This window comes from Mixophyes fleayi, chromosome 2 (genome assembly GCF_038048845.1).
Source record: "Mixophyes fleayi isolate aMixFle1 chromosome 2, aMixFle1.hap1, whole genome shotgun sequence".
Lineage (NCBI taxonomy): Eukaryota > Metazoa > Chordata > Amphibia > Anura > Limnodynastidae > Mixophyes > Mixophyes fleayi.
In genome coordinates, this window is record NC_134403.1 from 93106576 (window position 1) to 93133325 (window position 26750).

General features: G+C 38.6%; 1 protein-coding gene across 1 annotated transcript; it reads right to left on the reverse strand.

The window, feature by feature from the left end:
- Nucleotides 1-839: 839 nt before the first annotated feature.
- TAMALIN (trafficking regulator and scaffold protein tamalin) lies at nucleotides 840-26308 on the reverse strand. Its single transcript, XM_075199698.1, has 8 exons — nucleotides 26053-26308; nucleotides 15528-15577; nucleotides 14509-14563; nucleotides 13056-13158; nucleotides 8832-8925; nucleotides 7428-7494; nucleotides 7077-7143; nucleotides 840-6335 (listed from the first exon to the last, which is right to left on the reverse strand). Exons 1-8 carry the CDS (start codon nucleotides 26230-26232, stop codon nucleotides 5899-5901), a joined length of 1053 nt encoding a protein of 350 aa, XP_075055799.1. The 5' UTR covers nucleotides 26233-26308; the 3' UTR covers nucleotides 840-5898.
- Between the last annotated feature and the right edge of the window lie 442 nt (nucleotides 26309-26750).

The window sequence follows — 26750 nt, forward strand, 5'->3', positions numbered from 1 at the left end:
AGAGCAACATCAGAATAATGACACACAAGACTGATTCTGTAAAACAAACTGTTCTAAATATAATTAGTGTTCTTGGGAACCTTCAGTGCCCTTTGCAACTAGATCCTGGATTTATCTGCTAATGAACTCCCATTTAATCATGACAATATGTTTGTGACTTGTTCTTCCTATATTAAGACCCAATGCTATATCATACATTCACTTACATACTTTGTTATTAAGCCAATCTACTTTTACATCATATTGTGATTTTAACATATTTGTGTTCATAATTTAATCATGTGCGTTTTGTGGAGTATAATCCATTAAGATATCTGCACTGTACTAATTTGGTTTTGAAGATGTAATTTAATATTTACAGTGAAGCAGTGGCCTTTTGGGTTTTGGTAATACAAAACAAATTTACATCAAAATTGTGTCTCAATTATGTTCATATATGACTGGCAACCATGGCCAACATGTAGTAGTAGTTACAGTATAACCACAATGTAGCCAGCATAACACTTATTTATAAAGTGGAGTAGATGATATTTTGATTCAGCCTTCACACTTGTGTATTCTTATAAGCAATGGGCTGGGAACTATTTATAGTGAGGTCCTCAGAACATGCACAGCCCCGTACAATTCATTTGCCATGCATACCTGTATTCTGTTTATGTTCCTGTTCAGCTATTTAATGAATAATGACTTTGAGCACAGAAGCAGATGATACTGTTAAGCTCAATGTTAGCATACACTAAACCAATAAGTTTATGGTCCAGAAACTGACAAGGAAGCTCAAAGTCCAAAAATACCACAAGACCATGTAGTTGAATTAAGACTCAGTGTTGACAAATGGATTAAAATAGCAGTCTTGTATTGTCACAAGTCAGACAGTATAAAGGACACGTGTGCATAGAAATGTCACTAGTAACACTTAAAGAGTACAACACATAAAAACATAAAAAGTATGTAGGTGCAGTCTTTTATTTTCTAACAAACTTGTTATGTTAAATGCCAGTATTTCCCCAACAAGAGCAATCAAAGTTCTCAATGGTGCATTTACGTTTTTATAAAACATTTTTTGTAAAAAAAAAAGCCTTCTATAAAATTAGTAGACGAGCGATTCCTTCAAATTCACACATTGATATAAAAGAAAATATAGAACCAGAAACTGAGCACCTTGGACCAGTTGCATATGTACATGTAAACATCTCTATACTTTGGCTAACTTGACACATGAACATGTAATAGGGGAAACCTGAGGTAGCGTATTGATTGGCACCTCTATAGATGTTATGGAAGGGTTATGACCATGTGGGCTGGTCAGTCCTATAATAAATTATAAGAATTTGGTGGATAGTGTCCTGCTGGACAGATTTGGTCATCTCAATTGGTCATTTTTAAACTAAATTGACTGATAAGTGCAATGTCCATCCACCCCCATCCCAAAAGGGCAAAATTTGAACGGACTGTACACAGCCGAATGCAAAATGTTTGCTTTGTGCGGCCAAGACATTAATCCTTAGGAAGTATATGTGGTCAGTTTATATCACAATCCAGTAAGTGTACATCAGAGCAATGAAATCTTTGAAGTTTAGCTGTCCACGTGTGGACAAATTGTTTACAGCCATGATCAGCTTGTAATAGCAGTTTATCTGTTTCTAATTCTGGCCCTGTCTAAGCTTCACCATTACATTTTTAACTTTCAATTACTCACAAACATTCTTTCCCCTTCTAACTTATTTTACAGTTTCCATGTATACCTAGTCAGCTAATACAGTAAGAAGTGTGGTCAATATGGGTCTTCGTTTTCTTCTACATATAGAGACATGTGCAGATTTGTCCTAGCAAAGGAAGGCCTAAAGGCTTGACACTGCAGTGTATGTTGTCCAAAATATATAAATATGCCCAATAATGATCCATCTGAAACTGATTGGATTATTAACAGACATTGTCAAAAATACCAGACTATGGCAGCTACCTATATGCCTGTATGTGGCCACCTTCTGACCCCCCCCCCCCCCCCCCCCCCCAATAATAGGGTCCAAGTAAAACCATGCAAGAGCCAACTGATTGACCCAAATAGCAAACAGTTGATTTCATACTACTGCATACATAAAGAATCCTAATTTTAACCCGATATGACATCTGCATAACAGTCCTCCTTGATACCCACATGGATGATTACTGGGCAACTTAGTATAAAGGAAAGCAGAATATTTTTGCTGTTCTATAAATTAAATGATTACAATGAAACTCATTTTACTATATAATCATAATACTGCACAATGGCAACAGGAATTTGTGCAACATACACTGAACATGTGTCTAGGAAACATTGTTATACTAAGCGGTTTGTCTCATTTATTGACATTTGCTCCTAAATGCTGCCCAAGATGAACTGTTTAGACTGGATGTAACCATGTGTCAGACTCAAACAACTTCCTCTGTCTTCTCAGAGGGGCTGGAGGGCCTTAGTCATTTGGAAGAAACAAGATGTCTCAGGCCTCCAGCATCCTACTCTGAGATTACTAGTTGTACGTTTTGGTTTTTATGTTTAATGATTTGGCAGCCTTTGCCTGAGGCTGAACATGAATGAGCAGAAAGTAATGTGGAGGAAAAAAAACAACCTTAAAGTGAGCAGACACCAACAGCAGTAGCCGAAATGCAAGAATTTTCATTAGTGAGCAATGCCCAACATGAACTATTGCTGTTTCTAATGTACAGCAGCACACCCGCTATATGACATACTGCATTAGAAGCAAGCTGTAGGGCTATACAATGGAGCAAGCCTATGAAAAACTGACTCCGAGAAGTCCTCCCATGCTGCACTAGGGGTGGCATGTATGAAGATTGTAAACATGAAACCATGAAGGGAAGTGGTTTTTAAGGCTGGTCTGAACTGTAAGGGTTCTCCAACAACAACAAATCCATCTTCTACAAATTGGCACAGCTGTTCCAGCATATGGGTAACAGGTCTGACGAGTACAAACCGCCTTCAGTGCACATGCAATGCTGGTGAGCTGCTTCATCTGCATGGATCTAATTAAGTGTACGCTTCCAAAACCTCCGACAAGATTACCAAGGACCGTGTGTAGAACTAACCAGTCCTATGCCAGCATACAATACCAGTTTCGCTGAATAAAAATGTTACACGGCAAGACAGAAGGGAGTGGGCACATAAATGTCAGTCTATTGACGTCTGAAATAATTCACAGTAGGAAAACTAACCAGGTTACTAAATACAGCCTAATATATTGAAGGTCACCGAGCACCCATATAATATATCCATAAACACTACCATTGGTTTATTATGCACTACACCGATTACAACCGGGACCGGTCTCTGCCTAATGTTATTAGGAGACTGTCAAGGTGCCTCAACATTAGGCTACGTACAAATGAATAGCTGTCATGTCTGAACCTGAAGTTTTAATTGAGAGAGGGGTAAAAACACTTCAAGGCATTAGGTTTGTGGAGTTTTTTTTTTAGTTTTTTTAAAGACTCATTGAGATGAACTGGGAGGCATTTTAGTAGCATATTTGAAGAATGAAAAAAATGTTAAATATGCTAAAAAAAACCTGAACGTACCTGGAAGCGCTATTTTACTATATACATACACAGGCTGTCACTTTTTCCAGCATGTATCATTACAAATTGTATGTTAGAGTAATGTAGATTGGCTGTAAGTGTAAGTGGTACTTGCCATTTAAAACGATCTTTTATTCAGTACAGTTTGGGAATGTTTCAAAACACAGCAAAATGTAAACTAGATTTTACCTATAGTTTACTTATGAATGTGCATTAAACACCCTGTGAGGGTAACCAAGCTGGTAGACTGGTCAGCAGACCCAGTAAGAGGGTGTAAGCCCCTAAGGAATCCACAGCACACACTGACAGTACAAGCCTTCAGCTCCACAATGACTTCTGTGCATAGTTTGTCACAGCTGTGGAGATTTACTTGGGATGTTGGAATGTGGACTTGTGGTTGGAGCCGATGTGGGACCGTAATGTTCAGTAACATTTGTCCGGCACATGTGCTTGTTCTGCCTGCCAGCACGCTGCTGACTGGTAATACTGTACCGAGTCAAAGGAGATTTGTAATAAGCTGCAACTACACATGGGAACAATTCCCAAGCAGAGGAGGGCAAACATTCCGCTCACACAGGCAGGCAGTATAACATGGGCATCTAGGAATGTAGGAGTGCCCTATTAACATCAACATCGCAGGGCTAGAGAGTTTGTGTTGTAAAACAAGAGGCTTTAAATCCCTTACAAGCACCACAGATCTTACACATCATTGTATCTTGTATGGCATAACATAAACTGAACTGCTAGATAGAAAAGTTACTATATTTTATAGTTAAGAAAAAGCTGGAGACTGAGAAAAACTGCTTATGAACCATACATAACTGAAGCCAAAAGAAGCTCAGGGTCATTCAAGGACAGCAAGCAGCGATTACTTCTCTTGGAAAACCGGCCATACCCTGGGACTTACTAAAAAGAAAATTCTGCCAATTTATAACAACCACTAAACCTAAAATAAAGGTTGGTTCATGCAAAACAGATACTATTAATGTGTATGAGTAATAGTGCATAATTATAAGGGTGGAATTCAATTGGACGCGTTACTGCGGAAAGTAACGCTGCCTGCGCTCTTTTACCTTTAATAGTCATTTAAACCCGGATTTCAGCAAAAATAAAAGATCAGGCTAAAGGTAATACACACTATTACTGTAGTAACGGTAATAATGCGCAGGCTGTGTTACTTTTGGCAATAAAGCAATTGCCAATTGAATTCCCCCCTAAAAGTCAGTTTCAGGAACTTGACAAAACAGAATACATTTGGAATTATGCTGCGACCATCTGCACAGAAACGACCGGGAGACAAACATCTGGAGGCTACAATGGTTTGCACATCGCTATCAAGATTACCTACGTGGAGAAATATTTCCAGCTTTGTCTTGGTATGGGGAACTTATGTAAGAATGTTGAAAGAAAATTTCAAATTGGATTCATATTTTATTTTAGGTTTAGTGGACATTATTCTAAAAAATAAAAAAAATAAAGTATGTCCACCCAGAATGAATATCCTGCTGGTCCTCACCACTCTAAACAGAACTGCACGGTACCCTTTGCAGACCCCAGTTCATAATATACAGCTAAAGCTCCCTCCCCCTCGCGTTTACTGCCTGGCAGGATCTCTAATGAAATCAACACGAGCCGCTGTGGCCGTCCAATCAGGTGGTCGAGTGTTCCCAGAACTGTGGGAGTCCCATATTCAGGTGCTGCTAGTTTGGAGGAGAACCCTGTAATATGCAAAATCTGGGTGGACACTTCTGCACAAGCCAACAACTGTACATGTAATAAGTGTATAACTTGAGAAGTTCCTGCATGACAACAGTCAATAAGAGCCTTGTGGTGCGAGTGTTCCTAGATGTGCAGGAAATTAACCATTTAGTGTATCCACAAGCAAGCACTTCCTGGACCAGTGAACAATGGTGAGTGTGTTAAATGCATAAAACCTGATGGAAAGGCAGAGTTACCATATTATGTGCACTGCAGGTTCCCCTGGCAGCTAAGGAGACGTGGACTGATTAGAGTTACTCAGCTACAGCACAATAAAGAACGTGTCACTTTATATTGCTTTGAACCAGAACTGCTCAATGTGCAGTAGCTTCCTGCTGGCTGGAGTACTCCTCCATAAGCCTTTGAACAACCAAAGTCATTGGAAGAATACTTACATTTTTTTTTCATAGAAAAACCTGGAGTTTGGCACCCATTGCCTTGCCAAACATTTTAATGAAAAACAAATGCTATGAAGTTTTGAAATTAAGTCTAACCATGTAAATACAAAGCTTTTCACTCTTTTGCAAAACAATAAATAAATAACTTAACTGTTTATATAAAGATATGCTAAAGAGGACTGGCTTCCTCTTCTAATGATCTGTTTAGTCCCGGGATAAACTTCAAGAGTCTTTTCCGAAAACTTTTGTGCTTTTTTCTGGGTAGAGATGCATAGTTCCGCTGCTCTTTTGGCTTATCCCAGTTCGTGGCGGGGCTTGCACACTTCACACTAGAGCTGCGGGTTAGTGGAGACTTGTAAGGCTTGATGGTGCCATTGCTGGGCACCTTGGCAAGTTCATCTGTAGAGTCCGAGCTGAAGTAGCAGGTCTGATAGACGGCCTCCTCATTGTCCTCCGTGGTACTCAGACAGCTTGCACTGCTGCACATACTTCCAGTGGCTAAGGAGCTTGGCAGAAACTCTTTGGTACATTGAGGCACTGTCCCATAAATGTATGATCTGACAGATTCCAAGGTGTCATATACACTGGGGTCCTTTACAACGATGCCTAGAAAACAGGAGACAACTGCATTAAGACAAACAGTTCAGCAACCTATTATTCAAGTTATGATCTACACACATATGGATAGTAAAAAAACAAAAAAAACAACAAATAGCAGCTCTATTCCCAATAATAAACGGAAAAACAAAATAAACAGGCCATGGTTGATCATAAAAAGTCAATCAAAAACATGCAAGACAGTAAAACTTATTTATGACCATCAGTATCTGTTTCAACTTATCCCAGAAAGGATTCTCACGCATGACGGGGACCTATGCAAACAAACTGGTGTTTTGAAACCATAAATTTCAGCTTCTATCTTTGGAGGTAAACTTCTAATTTTTTATGCACCTAATTACTCAGCCACAAAAAAAGAAAAAACACTAAAGAAACTTTTTAATGCATAACCTTTGTCAGGACATTAAATGTCCTGCTGTACGGGTCAAGGCCTGCAGTCAGGCAGCTCTGCTGCATGTCCCCCAAGGTTATACGAAAAGTGTTGTGTAAACAGAAATTAGTCAGAACAAACATCAGTGAATAGGAGAAGCAAATAAATGCAAAATAATTCAAGGAAGTAGAACTCGGTAAGCAACTTGTATGTCAAAATAGCAACATCTAAAGAAAAACAAAATAAATGAACAGCTGGTACTAAAGTAATAGGTTAAAACATCAACAACAACAACAAATGAAGCCATATGTAGTGTGAAATAACAAATGTACTTCTGTTAAAGTAAGAACTTCCCATACCATGTAGTAATCTTTGCTCCTGTACCATGAGTGAGCGATATTCTTCCCATTTCTCATACAAGGTTTGCTGTAAGGACAAGAAACAAATGTCATTTCATTACTCTGGGAGAATGGAAGAATTCTTATGATGCTCACAGGTAAAGAGACAGAAATTTCCCAAATTATTATTTTTTTTTTTTTTTTTTTTTTAAGAGGGAATATGTACCTGGGGGAGCATCATAGCAGGGGTGTAAGGTTAGTTAGGAGGGGTGGGTGGGTGGAAGACACTGCTCATATATGCCAGGAATTCACAATTTTAAGGTATATTCAGCTGAGACATTAATAGTGATCTAGATATACACACATACTGACCTTCAAATATTGTAGCCTGGCCTCCAATTCGGCTCTTCGGATAGCAGAGCCATAAACCGTCTCCAGCCTGTCAATATACACAACATGAACATTAGGCAAAAAATAAATCATGGCAATCATTTCTGCAGCATTAGATTGTAAGCTCTCATGAGTGGGGTCCACACTACACTTTGTAGTTACATTTATCGTCGGAGGCATGGGGGATCATACGAGAACTGGGATTACAGCCTTGGCAGCACAGTTTAGTTAGAAGAGATTTTTTGTACTTGGAAATTGGGATGTCTGTCTTTTGTAATCACCAAAAAGATGGAGTCTTGGATTACCCGTGCCAATATAATTTTAGTGTGAGCAAAAACACTGCACCAAAAGTCACGTAATTTAGGATATTCCCACCAGATATGAGAAATGTGTACCCACCGCTACATCACACCTACAACACAAGTTAGGAACCCCAGGACAGAATGGAGCCAAAAGACTTGGACATCGATACCATATAGTCAAAACTTTATATCGAGTTTCTACAAACAGTAGATTTGTTGAGGATGCTTTACTGTTTGTTTTTAGGTCTGCATTTACTTGGTCTGCCTTGTATGTCCTGGTTGTATGACCAGTTTTTCTCCGCTGTGTCACCTTACAAATCAACAATCAGCAGCTTCACACTGCCAAAGAGGAGCCCCAATCAGTACACCAAGGAACAAACTCCAAGGGGGATTACACTCTACTCTGTAGTATAACCCAAGGAAGAGTAAAGCAAAACTGAAATCATTAAGTACTTGGTTTATGGTTTGCTCACACCACATCCCGGGATGGATAGAGACATGAGCCAAATGCTCCATCATGCAGAACATCAGGATCACTGATGTGGTGCCCTGTTATGACCCGCGATTCACATTGCCGCTCAGTAAACAGCGAAGTGCTAGATCAATGTTCTAAATGCCTACATGATTTTCAGAGTGGTCTGCTTATATCATGTTCAATCTGGAACGAGTGGATTCTGATAATTAGTATGTCCTAGCTAGTACTAAAAAAAACATTAAAAAGCTTATATGCAGTAACATGACTTATGATTCACAAAGCTCAGGAGACAAAAAGGTGCAAACTTTCTTTTTGGCATGCATGAGAGGGCGTGGTGTACCTGGAAGTTGTCTCCTGTGAACCATAAACCGCAGTACTTAATATAATGACTTTTTAACATTTTCCTGATTTTATAGTCCAGTTTGCTTTTTCTCTTCCTCATACAGCAATCCAGGCAGTTAGAGCAAATTACAAATAACTGGTAACAAATTAAAACAAATGCCCATATCTGTATTTTTTGTGAGATGTGAAACTACAATTAAATCCCCCCCCCCTCCCCGATTATCACAATACAAACTTTTTTAATTTACTTTATTTTAAATCAGTTACCTCATTTTATTCCCAGAAGACTTTATCAGCTCTACGATTTCTTTGTGCCTGACTCCTTCCACATTTAAGCCATTTACTCCAGCAATAATATCACCTTAAGAGAAAAAAACACCACATCATATGTATATAGAAATAAACAGATACAGATACATAAGATTATCCCAACAAATCTTGTAATGTACAGAACTCAAAACAAGGCTGCTTCAATCAAAACTCCATAAACTAGTAAGAATTACATATAGTTGCACAGGCTTAATTTCAAATGTATAAATACAACGTGACACCTTATGTATAACACACTATTAAAGGCTACTGCACTATTCTAAACACTTCTATCAATACATCTGAAGGCAGCTATGTACTCTCCATATGACCATGCTCCAAAAGAATCTTTTCTAATCTCAGGATAAATGTAACGGGATGTGTAGGTTTTCCATTAAAATCCACTTTTCAAAGTCACCCTTGATGGATGGTGCAGTCACTGAATATTTTTCATATGACATATTAGCTAGGTGGCGCTGTTTCTAATAAGGTCTGCAACACTTGCTTACATTGGAAGGCAAATATAAATTGGGATCAGTTGCGAAACCTCCATTGGCACAGCGCACCGGGGCCCACAGAGATAATGAAGGTGCTGCATGGCAGATGCAGAGGGTCGGGGGCCCCAGTTCCCTCCTTCATGCCCCGGGGCCCACAGCTCGCTAGTTATGCCTCCGATTGGTATGGACACTAAAAGGAAATTCCTGGAAATTAATGGTCGCTAAAGGAAACACACACACAGCTTGCAAATACTGTATGTTTTCCACTTCAATCTCAGGTATGTCAATTGTGACCACAAGGCTTAAACTACATAGCCTGTGAGCTTTCCCAATCTAAATATATAGGTGGTATACACAATATGTACAATAATACAGGAGCTTGGGTTCTGTGTATGGGCTGTATTTATTAACACAGATGTACAACAGTATATACAAATATACAAATATACCCTACAACTGAATTTGAATCTTGCTGTGGTCACTGACTGTTCTTTATACTTCCTCAAACACAGAAATAAAGTGGGATGCTAGGAAGGGGCCCAAATTTCAAATATTTCCCTGAATCTTAGTGAAGTTTGGCAACTCTGATTAGAGCAGGAATGGAAGTTCATGCTCCGTCCGATGCTGTGTGGACACAATTGAAGGCTCCTTTCCAAGATTTTAGCTTAAGTGACTCATTTCCTGCACAGGACATGTTGTATAATGGAGAAAAGCAACAGGGACTCAAACAAAAACATCTCCACAAACATAAGTTTCACATTAAGAAACTGCTGTTCAGCTAATGATTCTGATACTTTGCACACACTAGCTATGGAGGGCAGATTACGGACTTAAACAGAAATTTAACAGATTTAAGAAACCTTTCATCACAACTTAGTGACCACTAAAATGCAATCAGGTAGCTCAATTTTTTGTTTACAGCTATAGAAGCTACACTGCATAGTGAAAAGTCATCAAAACTACATTTTGTCAGATCTACTTGTTGCTTACACAATATGAATAAATGGATTACATGCATAGTTTAATAACACTGTATCCATTTCTATGTAGTTAACCATATCCTGGGCAGCTATGAATATTCATGATTATTAATGAATGAACAGCACATGTACTGGCAGGAGCATGCTCAGTGTGCTCCATAGAGTCATGTGGCATCAGTCTGCCAGCTTCCAGTACATTGGCTCTCGAACACAAGCCAACTGGTGGTGTGTTGCCCACACAAGACAATTTAAATAAAGTGTAAGGCTATTGTGACGCATAAGGAGGGACACTACACAGAGTGCAAATGTGTTCTGTTCATGCCAGTACATACTATGTGCCTGAAAAACTTTCTACCACATTAAACTACCAGTTTATAACAGACTCCAGGCTCTCAAGGATCCCACACAACCCACAGGATGACTGGAACAAATAATTTGCATTTCCTCCAAGGCAGAGGACAAAGTAGCGGGAAGTACATGGGGTTTTCCTGCAATCTAATCTGATCGGCACACTTGGGTTGATCGTGCCGCATTGCGTGTATGTTAGGGGATTTAGACTAAGCTCCAATGGGGCAGGTACTGATGTGAATGAGTTCTCTGTACATACACTCAGATGCATCGTTAACTTGCCACTATTGCCAGTGAGGTCACTGTGTGTACAACACATTATGGACTTTTTTACATAAGTGATAAAATGAAAGTATATAGGACCTTTTCATTGTCTACATATGGACAAACGGTGACCAGGACACTGGTAGAGCAAACCTGGTCCTAGACAAGTGGCGACAAAAAGTTATCACATTTGGATCTCTCCAGCAGGCTCTAGGGTGGACGGATTTTCAATTTTGCCTCCTAAAATCTCTTCTTTACTGTACAGAAGGGACCAAGACATATTACGATAGGCTAATCAGGTTAACAGTTCCTGCAGCAGCAACCCATCTACTGTCAGGCATGGTAACGGGCCATCACTAACTGATTTGGAAGTTCCTATACACATCATCATGGTTATCACCATTTACTAAAAAAAAAAGCACTGACATCTCTGCCACTAGTGTGGGCAAAACCAAGGCTAATGGAAGTGCCATCTGTTCGTGTTATAGGACTGAATTTAATAAACAACCAATTACAGGAAATTCTGCTCTGCTCAAAAATGTTCAACTGTAGACAAAAATTACAGGACCACTAAACCCAACATGTTTGCTAAATATAAGCTACTAATAACATTAATATTTACATATACCTTGAGAACTGAAGACGTGTGACATTCTATTGGCATTGGCTGTGCAAACTATTGTTCCATTAGACATATTTGGCTAAAAGCGGCCGATTGTGTCCTTCAATGGCATTACAGACAGGAAGTGAAGAAACAAAATTCACAGTATGACAGTTTTCCAAAATCTCATTCTTTCTGATAAGCTTCTAAAACGCCCATTCATATTTGTAAATGTCATTAGTAGCTCAATTTTATGAGCTAGCCTGCATTTTCTGTTCAGCGGTCAGTTCTCTCACACTTCAATGTCCTGAAATTCTGCAAAGCTTGAGAGGTGATGGGGTGTAGGTATGTGTTTATACAGGCACCACTGAATCACCAGTCCAACTTTGACTCGAGCCACTGCATCAGATCTCCTGCTACCTGGCCCAAGTCAGCGAATAAATGCCCACGTCAGATAAGACTGGCATCTAACTCACCAGCACGGCTTCATGCACCATTCCCTAAGAAAGCTCTGTCTGCAGCCAAGGGCCAAACATGCTTTGAAACCCACAGTGATTATCAAAAGTACCGCTGCCTGGCTGTCCATGAACATATCAACTTAAATGAGCCAGGAAATGGGAGTTTTGAAACAGTGGCTCAAATGAAGAGGCATGACGTTGGCGAGATACAGTGGTACCTGTACAATTAAACAAGTACAGAGATAACAGATTTTTGGACAAATTGTAATAAAAGGAGTAGAAAACCCTCACAGTCTAGTGATTACATAAACACCACATGTTACCCTTAAGGTGTTGCACACACGGGCATAAATAGGTGTTTTGTTAGGTTACAGAAAAGCATGCTGGGACCTGTATCCGGGTTGGGAAACTGCCAGATGCATCATTTTCCATGTTTTAGATTTTCTTTTTCCGATGTTGTCAGTTCGTTTTGTATAGTTTATTGGTTGATTGCTCATCACTAACAATGTTTCTCAGATGTACATTGCGCTCGCTATAAACCTCATTTATAAATCATGAAGTTTATAAATAATATAATGGATTTTTAATAAAGAATGGGTTAAGACAAACGAAAAATTAACTTTTTCGTAAATAAACTGATCTCAGCTGGCATAAACTAAAATAGATAAAGATTCATTATGATGGATGGTGACAATACACAGTAAAAAAAAAAAAAAGCTGACACATGAATGATTAATTAACCAAAGACCACTCCCCACCAAACAAGGAGATGTAATTGTATTACTGATTTTAGGTTTCACACTAAATTAGATAATCGGTTTGCGGCTTGTGCTCATTATAAAGATATCACTAACAGGAAAGTGTCAGGAAGTTAGTTTTTCAAGTAAACCCACTCATTTCTTACAAATGACAACAGGGCGATAACATGAGGAAAGCCCAGACAAATACAAATATATATATATATATATATATTTTTTTTATGTTAAAGTCAAACAGTCATTGTTAATTATCCTGAGACACGTGAGAAAACTTACCAACTTTCAAGCCACACAACATGGCAGGACTTCCTTCATGTACCCGGCAGACAAACGTAAACATTTCCACAGTATTCTTGTCTTTATGGTGCAGCCCATATGTCTATAGAAAGAAGTGAGGTGAAGAATGAATTGAGGCTGCTTTTCTATGTACCCCTTCCTGAGGGAGGTCCAAAATGTCACCAGGAAGGAAAATTGATGTACGTATTTATTTAGTGCCACGAAACGTAGATTACACTAATTACTAAAGCTGGGTACACACTACAGAAATTTCGACCAACTTTTTATGCCGAGCGATTTTACATGCAATGGATGTTCCGATCGCTCGGTCCATGGACTGCATACACACTAGACTTGTTTAGGACTATAAAGGGAAGAGCAGACGTCCCTTTAGCGACTTTTTATAGCTATGTTGTCGTGAGCAACGACTAAATTCTTACTCACTGTTGTGGATCGGTCGGAAGTTTATACACACTACACAGCGGAAACCAGATTGGAACGAAAATATTAAACAGTACGACCAACCAAATGAGGCGACAATTGTCAACTGCACACACTGACCCGACTTTTGAACGAGCGGTCGTATGTCGGCTGTTTGAGCCGATTATTGGACGAAAACAGTGTAGTGTGTACCCAGCTTTAGTAAAGCTAACTCGTAAACACAATTTGACTAAACTGACTAAACATTGTACGTGTGTTTTCCTAAAACGATTATAAGACAGATCAGATTTGATTGGATAGAAAACCAAAACTGTTCTTACTAATAAAACCCATCACCCCATGTCATAATGCAATGCAAAAAAACTGGATCAGCACCATTCAGGAGACAGATACTGGCATTATATTCTTGCTACTCAACATCAATAGTGGATTATTAATATCTTATTACCCACCTCAAAAACACCATATTGCAATGTAACGATATTCTACTTTAATCCAGTGTTTGTTTTAATTCCCTAGAAAAGGCATTTGTCAATGCTGCAATGTTGGAAGTATTTCTTACACCACACATTTAATTTTAGACTTTTTCAGGAACCAGAGATGTAAGCACCAGGTGAGAAGAGATCTGGTAGGTGGGTATGGGGTCTGCCTACATATTATTGTCACGCTAATTATATAGATTTCAAGAATAGAATAACCTTTTTAAAGGGCACTGTATAATATAATTTTAGAGACATATGGAACAAACTCTGGCCTTCCCCAAACAAAGCATTACATGGTCACAGAAATATGGAAAGACAGACTATATACAAATACTTCATCTGACCACAGCCTAGCAACCATGACAGGGGCTGAACTAGATGAACACACTGCCAGATGCTTCTGTTTACTGAACAGATAACACTCAAAGGCCCTGTCTAGGTGAACAGAACAAGAACAGATTATATATTAACCACCTGTAACATTCATATTCCCAAGGCACATTAAATTAGACTGTTTAGAATTTACTCACCTGAATCTCAAATCCAAAGGTTTCAGAATCTTCTTTTTCTAGAGTGACTATTTTTCTGGAAATAAAACAAGAAAATGGTCCATTTATGTTTATAGCACTCTCCTCCCCCCCCTACATCTTCACAGCAGTTTACCACTACCAAAGACAAAGCATATGCACTGTGCGTCTCACAATACAAGTCATTGTCCTTCTTAAATGAGGCTTTGGGCCGCTCATTTACAAAGCCACGACACCCACCAACGTTTCAATAGGCCTTTATTCTGCTGTCTGTTAAAGCCCACATTTGCACATATGTTGTGTTAGAGGTCATCATTAATGCTAAACTACTAGCTTACAATGTTGGCAATTGGGATTCAAAAATCAGAACCTAACATGTTGGGAGTACCAACATTAAACATGATGGCCAATGCACATTTAATATAAAGTAGCCCAACACGTAGAGAGTATATTTCTCTTTAACCACTCAGGGGATAGATACGTCAGACAAGCTCAGGGCGCCTGGAATCCCCCTTTACCTCTGCATATCTGATTCTGTGCCGAGGAGTGTGAGCTGTAGGATTTCCAGGTAAGAATGTATATCACATATGTAGTATATGAAGAGGAATTCTATCCATCTCACAAGACTATGTTGCTATAAGTTATAGTTGGAATTTCACCTGCATGTAGTGTACACTAGGTATAAAATGTAATATCTACACTACAAATTAATCTACAATCACTATGCTCATCATTAACTGAGTAAAGCACACAGGGCAGAACATGGAATCCAGCTGCCATATGTTGTACTTAAAACATAAAATACTGTCACTCTTTAGTAACAGTTAAAACCATGTGGACAAATACACATAGAAAAAGCTAAATAAAAAAAAAGCAGCAATTACAGCAGTAAAGTAACAGTACTGCAAGCTGGTTGTATAACGCAGTTATAGCATAAAACGGTCGGTGGCAGCGTATTATCATTTACATTATGTATACAATGACATAAATATCAGCCAACAAAAGAAGGTTTTAACCCTTACCTGTGATGCTCGGACATCTGGCTCACATTCCTCCAACCCATAGGAGTACCCTGGATGCAAACAAAACAGTAATTTAAAAAAAAATGTAAACCCGGAAATAATCCAATTGCTCATGGTTTTTGTACTGCTTGGAACAAATTGGCTTAACGCTACAGTAATTGATTTAGGATAGCCTGTACAAAGAAGAGCAAACTAGCACTGTCCATAAGCAGTCATGTCTTATCTCCTTAATAGGGAGCAAAGTGCTTCCTCAGACAAACCTAATAATGTTAATAGTGGGGGATTTGTCTGCATTGGATCTTAGGGGTTCTCAGTGTCATCTTTTCCCACCATGGCTTCAAAGAGCTAACAGAGATAAGCTACAGACTCCCTTGCACTTTGTAGAACCTGTCATCTCACACAGAGGTGAGTATATACACCACTCATACTATGCACTGAGCCCGGCCTACAAGTCAGACTTATCAAAACAATAACAAAATACATCAGATAAAAAGAAAACGCGTGTTAAGGGCTAAACATGTCACTTCTATTTAACCAAATAAGTCACTAACAACCGTTTAATGCAGTCTAGCCCCTTTGATGCTGCAAAGACTTCTATGTTACATTTTTATTGATTTCATCTAAAATGTTAATGATTTGTGAAATGTGAGAAGTAAGCCAGCTGTGATAGACTTAGAACACGTTCAAACAGCCAATATGTGCGTTTTACCCCACTTAATACGGTAAAGAATTATGTTTTGCTCTTTAAGAACAAAGACATTAATTGAGAGTAGAAATCTAAATTAGTCGTTAATCTTAAGTGAGGCACCAAGACAACAATAAGGAATTCAGTAGGGTAATCTGGGATTAAACACAATAAATACATTATGTGTAAATGTAAGTCTCCAGTCAAATGGGTAATGAGAGGGAAAACACTAAAAGGTTCCTAGTGAGACTGTTAGGTAGTCAGGTGATTATTTTTCTGTATGGACATAGCCATATGGACTTGCATATAGGAATGTGCATCAGTTACAAAGACCACTAAAGGCAAGATTGTTTCCTTTCAATAATTATTCTGCTTGAAGATAAATGCAGATGTAGTTTTAATAGCACTGTTAGCAGAAAAGGCCGCATAAAGACACTGAACCATTGTCGTCAACTTTAACCAAATTAACCTAAAATATTAATTTGCCTGCGCTCATACCTCCCTTTCAGATTTGCGCCACAGACAGTTACATCCCCTCACACAAATCTAGTTACAGACCTACATATAGCCGTTCCTCTAAATGAAATGGCAATTATTAGAGACAGCGTTTGAGTATATTGTATAATGGGCTTCAATAACCTGTCACTCTCCAGCTACAGATGAAATACAGATCACAACATGTAATAACTAGCCCTAAATGATTCTGTACATTGTGCATCTCTGTCGCTGTTGAACCAAGACGTTTCATAACACTATGGATATTTCCATTGTACAGATTAATAAGCAAATGGACATTCACTGAACAAAAGCAATGTTTCCCATCTGTTACATCCACCTCCACAAAGTAATACTGTGAATCCAGACTCTTGGTCCAAATGATCTATGTCCAATCTAGTTACATGTGGCAAAACCATACATCCCATGGTGCACATCCAGTGTAATAAGAGGACGACAATACACTTTCTGCCACTCCCAAACGACACCCTAACCCTCAGGATCAGCAGTGAGTTCATGCCCATCCACAGCAATTTACAGCCTATAGGCCACAAACAGCCTAGATAGCCCTCAATCGCAGCAATCTATGAACATAAACAATATCTGTTGTGCTAGTTATGAGGTGGAAAGCAATCTGAGGGGAAAACCAACATCCTGCCGTTCATATAACAAATACAACATAATCCTTATCTAATCCTTTATGTCAATGTTTAATATTCAAAAACTGACATGGTTCATGCGTAAATGACCCAGAAATTTGCATCCAACATGCATTCAAACAATCAACTTTAATAGGAATCTTACAATTGTGCCATATTCCTCTATACTCTATATAACACATGCCCCTCACACAAGTTTATGAGGGGAGCCCATTATTTTCCCAGTCTTCACTCATAAAAGTCTCTTTCATATTGTCCAGCATATATTTTAATAACTTGCAATTCATTTCCAAAGACAATTTCTGCCATTGTGTTATACGAGGTTCATAGATCGAAACAAGCGTCAGACACTGAGTGGGGGAAAGAGCCTCTTCCAAGCTTATTTGAATAGGACCTTCAATCCTTAATGTAGGCGTAGAGGGGAAATCGTGAGAGAATATCTCTGGCCAAAGCTTCACACAAGCAAGAATGTAAAATATGTATTAAACTGCTAAGGCCATGTAATATTTGCTGCAAAAGACAATTGTTGCAGAAACTTGAGGAACCCACTAAGCCAATAAACTGATGTGAACCAGATAAAATAAACTGTACCAAACCACTTCTTTCTTGATTCAGAGCTTGCTTCTGCTTTTATTACATGGAATGAATTACGTTACATATTACACAAGGCTAAAAAAGGAACACATTGTTAGTTTTTGAACATTTATGCGTTTTGTTTCTGTAAATTTGAAGACGTTAATAGGGAAGTGTTTTGTTGTCTTACTTTTATGGTGCTAGCTAACGCTTACAATCCAAAGCAAACACCTTACGTCAAGTCCAAATGTAAAGCTGGGTACACACGGATGCAGTTATCGTGCAGATCACACGATAAATGATCTTTTGGTCAGATATTGCAAAAGTGTGTACGCTCCCACAATCATGTGTAATCGTACCAAAGCACACTAATGTTTGATTTGGTTTTATAAACTTCCTAAAAAAAAAACACGATCAAATATGTAGCTGCTATATATTGCTGAAAGGGTATGCTGGGACTTGTAGTTTCACAAACACCTGGAGTGTCACAGGTTAGCCGACACTGATGTAGGGAAATGTGAATGTGTGTATGCACGCAGGACCAGCAGTGTAGGCATCACTATAGAGAGTGCAGAGTCAGGATCTTTCCAGCAGATGGTTATGATAGATGTATAGCGAAGATCTGAAGTTAAATCATGTAGATGTGTACACATAAATCTGCATGATGATCGGGACTTTCAGTCGTTGGGAAAATCTTTACAGAAATCCCATTTGAAGTCATTTTCAATAGCGTGTACCCAGCTTAAGTCTGTATCCTGTGTTGTACAGTAATGCAGAATTTGTACATATTTGCAGAAGTGTCTACAAGCTTTCCTATCATCACTAGGTTTGTATATTATTCAAGTTTATTATGAAACATCAGAAAGACTCATCACAATTGTTTTACGTAATTGATGTTTAGGGAGACTTGTATTCCAATGACAAATACTTCTTGCTGACAACATGATATCCATATGAAAGGAAACTATCACTAATTTCTGATATTGCACAAATGATATGATTTGCAGTTTAATGACATTTTCTTTACTGCCGCCTTCTGGTGATAATAATCCACATTCTACATTTATTCCCAGTTATTTGTCTGTAGGGAACACGCACCCACATCTATAAATGTCAAGAACGACTAGTTACTCTATATAGCAACAATGATTCCAAAAAATTGTTAAAAGAAAAGCATTAATGCCACAGGAACATCCAGTGTCCCTATGACACAAGAGGACCACAAGATACTTTGTCATCCAAACTTGTAAACAAGTCCCTAGGCTATCTTACTCCTGTTTTCCTCAGGTGCTTATTACTACAGACACTGCAAAACCAGTTTAGTTATTCAAAACCAGTCTGACATGTCAACACAGGTCCCGGGAGAAAAAGGAATACTCACATGGAGGACATAGCCAGAGTATATGTAGCATTTTCATACAATAAATAAAACCACACCACATAAATATATGTGTTCAACTGAAATCCTGGAGGTAGCCATTTTGTGCGCTGGACCAACGAGCTAGCTTCTAGTGACTTAGTAGGCAGAACATTGGCTCAGCACACAAAATGGATGCCTCGAGTGTACACAGACAACAGGTGCATAGTGTACCATCAGTTTGCTGAATCTAAACCTCCTAATGCAGCATTTATTCATAGAAAGAAAAAATAAGGAACTGAAAAGCTAATAAAAATGTGAAAAATTGCATTTTTACAAAGCAATATATCACAGTATACCTTGCCAACCATATGGCGAATAGAGAACTGTATATATTATGATTACTACTGGTTAAACATTTTATGTCTGTCAAAGTAAATAAACTTCTCAAAGCTATAAAACTATATTGTAAAGTACATAAACATGCACAATTGTGCAAGTCTCTTAAAACATGTCCAAGCCCCTGTCTACTTACATGAAATGCTCAATCTTATTGTCCCTAACTTCATGAACCATCTGCTCCCCAAGGATAATAAGCCAATAAAGCTTAAACAAAGCAGAATTAAATTATGTCAATTTAAAAAAAAAAAGTGACTACCACGCCCCTGCTTGTCTAAGAGCACAAAACAAATTGATTCTTTAAAAAAATGTTCATGAAAAAGTGAGACAGCAGTTTAGTTGCATATGGCCACTAACATAAGCAGTATAATTAGCGCAAATTGGATAAACAAAAAGGATCAGCAAATAGACAGTGACAAAGCAGCAGACACATCATTAGCTGATTAGCTTCAGTGTTTGGTTAAAAAATAAGTCTGGTGCCAAAAGCACAGCCTTCAGACACCATTCACCCCAAGGTACTTTAATAATAAAAATTGACCTTTGTCACTACTACACCACTTTTAGAGCTCAGAAGACACTTCCGTCTTAATAAAACATTGAATTACACTATCACTCACTAATTATGTCTCTAAAAAAATAGCTCTGGGAAACATATCCCATAAGCTTTTTATGCCAACATTATAATGGAGAATATGCGGAGACCTGACACCTGTTCAGCACGTGCCAAAGCCAATAATGTCCCTTCAACATCGCTTTTCGTGGCCTAAAGCTGGCAATGCATGGGCCAATTTGGGTAACTTGCCCATGAATCCAGCAGCTGGATCTGTCAAGTTTGACTGTGAACTTTACTAAATCTGAAAGACCCAGGTGTTTGCAGCACACCCAGCAAGTCGCCAGAAAATAGCTTCTGTGTATAATTTAGACATGTTGTAATTAACTTGAAAACTAAAGCAAAAATTTAATTGTTGTACTTTTACATGGGCACATATTACATTAACTAACCCAAATCAGGAACTTTTACATCAGAAACATGAGTGGAATTGGCACTATTTGTACACGAGTGGAGTCTGGCATTGGTGTCCCCCAATCATTTATGCAACACGTTCCATTGGGAATCACTTACGTGATGCCAGAACATTGGATAAATGACTTGGCACTGCTAACAGGACCATTAGACACTGTGCAATCCACTTGAGAGGTAGAAGTGAACAAATGTTTCCTATATTAGTTACCTCACATAATTCCACCCAAAAATTAATTTGTAGTTTATAATGGAGTTATCCTTTAACTTTTATTATGCTCTCATTACAGGTTGGATCTAAACCAGCAGGTTGGCTCTAGGACTGGGTACTTCAGCTGCTTGTATGAACCATCACTAAGTGAAGATAAAATATATACAGGCCCTCACACCAAAATTAAATAAGGCTTAACAATAATATGAACAAATAAACTTAACTGACGTGCCTACCAACAGCTTTCCAATGAACCTTAGGAACATGCCATTCACAACTAAATTTGCAAGAATAATGCAATATTAGTCAATGTGTTTCCCCAGAAATTAGTTGGTAAAGACATCAAGATAGATAACTCTCAGGGCAGTAATTTTAAGCTGCTTCTAAGTTCACATGTGCAACATCTAGCTAAAGAAAGGGCAGTCAGCATGTTTTAAACAATGGGCAGTGTCATAACCTGACAATGGTGTACACAATATTACATATTAGAAGATACCACACACACTACTTAAGCATAAAATAATAAGTATATGTGGAATGGTTTCCTAACCAAATATGTATAGCTAATAATCTATACCTCTTTCACAAGCTGGAGTTTCAAATGTTCATGGTTTTGTTTTTGGTAAAGAGTAGTTTATTATATAATACAACAGACTGCCAAACCCAATCAACATCTGATCAGGAATGTTCAGAGACAGGGGAAAATCCAGTACATGGTGACCATTATCTCACTATGGGAGTTGTTAGCGTCTGACCAAAGTGTTGAGCCCCAGCATGTACATATGTGGCTTTACCAGACCATAAAGTGCTTGGGAAGAGCAGCCAGACCTGAATGTGTGAAAAACAAATATAATCCACATTGGCTAAACCTTCCTATTTTCATGGGTTATAAATATGATAAACAGATTTTATGGCACTAAAAATATAATACGGTTTCTGTTAGCAAACAGTCAAAATCGTGACACTGTCATTAATTATCACATACTGCATAAACATGGGGAGGTTAAAAAAGTTTCACCTAGCAAATATTAACCAAAGTGAGTAAACAGAATTGACAACTATTTCTGCTTGACCAGCCACAAAACTGCTTAGCACAAAGTCTGATCAGGTGCCTCTGTTGGTAACAGGATGAATCACAAAGGACAAGAAATAAGTGCACTCAAAGATTAGTGATCTTTGGAATTAACAATGAAACCACCTAAATAAAACGATTTAAAGATTTCAACCACTTATGGACAACCAGTTGGAGCTCTACAGCAGCACTCACAGCACTCTGCATCTATGGCACCTCCTATCCATGACAGAGGCCACTCTGGTTGATGCACCCAACCACTCGGTTCCTGGATCTGTCAGGTTTCACCACACATGGAAGACTAGCGGGGCAGTTTGGAGCGGTTGTAGGTCCTATCTAATCTCATTCACATTATTTATAAGCCTTATGGGCCAATGTGAGTTACTCACCCAAACTTGGCTGTCACGAGAGAAATATGCTTTTAACTTCTTCTGGAAGCTAAAGCAATGGAAAGACATTGCACAAAAGTGACAAACCTCATTACAGGTTTGCTTTTATAAAACCAATATTTAAAATACAGGTTGATCTTGTGAGCTTTCCGTTACAGGCTAGCACCATAAATCTATGCATCCATTGATAAACACAGAGAAGTATTAGTACAGTCATTTTATTTTGCTTGACAGATGGGGAGGACATATTCCTTAGCCCAGATGGAACAAACACAGAAAAGGTTCTGTTCAAGTTCCATTACAATCCCGAACAGATAACCCTCTCGCCTAGCTATCTCTCTAAATTAAACTATATAAGTTATTAAATAAGAGGACCAGCTGCAATTTGTGGGACCTTCGTTTATATAGCTTTAAAAACATGACACACATGACTCCTACAAAGACTGCAATGTAAAAACAGTCAGTGCAATAAGGTTATACAGAACATAAGGTTCACTCATTATGGGCAGTTAAGACATGGACCCCATGCAAGGCACTTAAGCTTATTATATACAATTTCTGTCATTAATCCTCATTTACACTTAATACTTCAGTTCACTATGTTAGAAAAGTCAGACAAATGTGGTGTGGGAGGAACCCTGTCTAAGTCAGTATTCTAGAATTGTTTAGGAAATGAAAGCTGGCAGATGTTTATCTGTATGGCAGGGCTTTGACTTGGCTGACTTCAAGTCATGCAAATTAGTAAGTAATTAGGCCCTAGTTTGATAATAAAATGAGCCCTAGAGAAGCCTGCTGCACTCAAACAGAAACTCGATTTCCCAGTTTCAAGTAAATAGCAGAATGTTTGCATAACCGACAGTTTCTTATCTAGGTGCCAAATGCTGGATCCAGCTTGAAATAATTATATTCCTTCAGATTAGATTTAGCCTTTATATTCCATGATAAGGCACATGCACAACTGATTGTCAAACTGACAGATCTCTATCCAATTGGCCAAATCCAATCTAACAGATACCATCCAACTGCATTTTAATCTGGGAAGGACAGATAATCATTCTCTGCCTTTTTATTGGTTGTTGGAACCAGACAAGCAAAGATTTGGAAACATTGGCTACAAAGGTGGCTAACTTTAGCTTACACACTGACGTACAATTGTAGAATGGGGGATGCAGGGGGAAAAAAATGGATCTCGCAATGTTTATCAATAGATCATTATGAGGTCAGCAATTATCAGTGCACAGGGTATGAACTTCACACATTGTGATGTATTATGATATGAAGGCTCAATATTTCATTTGGGTGCAAAATTTGCCCCATAGGATAGTAACTAAAGTTAAATTGTTTTTATCTGACTGGTGTACGATAGACAATGAAAGTAACGGTCTGATTGGCTGCTATGGTTTAGTGCAAATTTACACCTAAATTCAGTGTTGGTAGATAAGCTCTGCAATTGTTCACCTTCCTGTGTAAGCAGGGCTATTTACACCTGCTCACTATGCAAAGATAATATATTTCACTACTGTGTCTAATTTAGGACATGTCACCCCTGCCAGAGAGAAGTTATAGGCTTCAAATTTGCTCTTACACTATGTTTGAACAATACCTATTGTTCTACTACAGTTCTGTACTTCTGCATTAAATTTACCTCAGCCAGACATTACACTGATCACAAAGCCTTAGCAGACATTGCACTACATAGATCCTCACACCTGGCTCCACCAGTTAACCCATGCAGCAACCTGCCACAAAAACCTCTAACTGACAAACTGACAGCTTACCTGTCCCTTCTTAAATATAAAATAAAAATGACAAATATACAAACATAATTTGATAAAACAAATTAAAATAGTGAAAGGTTTTATTACTACCATAAAACTATTACTTGTAAAGAACCCCCCCCCCCCCCCCGCCTTCCACTTTGAAACATAGATATTAGAGCTAATCTGTATACTGTGACCAATATGGCGCTCTCTCACAACCAGAATCACTTTATAAGCTGTACAAATTTTGTAGTTGCAGTAGTCTCAAAGTAGCCAATTAACACACCATTTAGCACATTAATGTTTTAGAGGCATCCTGCAAAATTTGCTCTCCCCAAACTCAACTTGAAACAGGTAAGTCAGATGTACACCTGTTATTAATCAAGCATATTCTAAAAACATGTCCTTTCTATTAGTGGTTTTGAGGACTTGATAAACATGGGCAAAGCCAAGCATGGGCCTACATTGCAATACTAAATCCTAAAGGAACCAATAACTACGCTCTACAGATTTAATATTTTTAAAGCTTCAATTTGGAGAACAGACCATATAAACAATTATGCTAGGTAAATGACTATTATAGTAAATGTAGTCCACTCTGTCCTAATTATAGTAAATTAAGTTTCCAGAACCTCCTTTAGCATGTAGTATAGAATCTAACACTGTATATGTAATTACAGAGTAACAGCAGATCAAAACAAAACTCTTGCTGTCAGAAAAAAGTTCCCTGTAAAACATACAGCTGACCTTGTAGTGCTGAAGTTTGGCACTGTCAGTCTCCCACTAGTAGTCATCCTGACCATCAAATCCTGCCTTAAGTAAAACAATTGTCTGCACTAACTCACTCCCCAGGACAAACTGAGAACAGCGGAAACATATTATGAGAACAAGACCTGAGCGGCCACAAAACATAGCTGTGGTAAGAGGTTTAACGTGTTACAGGAATTATTCAGGAAATGTCTAGATGGCTAAATAGACCCAAATTACAGATAATGTCTTAGATGTATAAATAGTAACCGAGATGGGGCTACCAAAAAATATAGAAATAAGCAGTCATTGTATTTTCCAACCTTAAAGACCGTTTTTTTTTGTTTTGTTTTTTTAAGTTTCATCAACATTTATATAGAGCCAGTAGATTCCGTAGCGCTTTACAATTGGTAACAAACAGGAATAAAACAATATTGGGTAATGCCTACATACGTAGAGGTAAGAAGGCTCTGCTTGCAAGCTTACACTATGGGACAATGGGTTGATACACAAGGAGAAGTGCTAAAGTTTCAACTTGATGTGTACATGAACTATTACTGAAGCAGTGGATACTTTGAAAGGGCAACAATTGGATGAGTTGCAAACAAAAGTAAAAATAAACAACAATGTTTGTTTTTAAGATAATTTGAATATATATCAACCTTCTTAAAATGAAAAGAAAACCAGGAACAAGCACATAGGCTAGAGATGGCAGCTGGTTGTAACTTTCTGTCCAGTCTACCACTTGCTGCCCATTACAGCAGAGAAGTGTAGTCTATGGTAAGGTGCAGAGAGATGGGCTATTCATCATTGTGTGACATAGAGTAGGTACTAGCACAGGTAGATTGGGCTCAATGTCAGCGCAGGCTGCCTGACTTCAAACAATAGTGCTTAGAACACAATGGGATCACTTCGCCCCCACCTAAGTGTTACAGAGTGTGCCAGTAAAGTCTTTTAAATGCTATGACAACAGAAGGAGGCGATATAGACACGTTCCTTACATTAGCTACACACTGCAGGGGGCTCGATCATGGATATTGACTAATTGTGCTGACTCCTCCATGCAGCACTTTCCACTAATCTACTATCGAGCCGCATTCTAAACAGCTTCTGCATTCAATTAAAAAAAATAAAACATAGCAATTTAATTTCTTTACCTTTTTAGTTCTGGGGAGGGTCCCGCCTGAGACCACCAGAGCCTTGTACATGTCATCTGTCCGGTAAGTGCCCAGGGCCATGTAGGGGTCAGCTTTGTCCCTCTCCCGGTAGATGACCTGGTCCGGGGTTGATGCATAGTCCTCCTTCAGATGCAGCTTCTTGAGGCGTCTGAAAGTCATTGCTGTCCCAGCAGCAGCAGCACAGCCGGCAGTGTGAGCCTCCTGCACCCAGCTCACTCTCTATGGAGGGGAGGGAGGGAAGCAGGAGACATATAACTGTTCTGGGGGGCTGGGCCAAGCGGAGGACACGCCTCTCCATGCAGGAACATGACCTGACTCACACACAGAGAGCACATGTCTGCTGCAACTAGCAGCCTTGTTCTATGACATAAGACATATTATAATGTTAGTGTTACATAATGTGTTATCTAATTATATGGGGCGTATTCAATTGTTCCTAGTAAGGTTCTTCTGCAAACTGAAAATATATTTTTCACAGATCCTTTGTATAACGCATGGTGAGCAGTATGGCAAGAAAGATGTTCTGGGGCATATTTATTATCTACCACTTTTTTGACACAATCATTTTCATTTCTTATTGTAATGATAAAGGAATGAAAGATCATGAGCATTTATTAAAAGTGTTCTGCTGGGACAGCAGTCACGACAAATAGCTGCCCTGGCAAATACGCATTTTA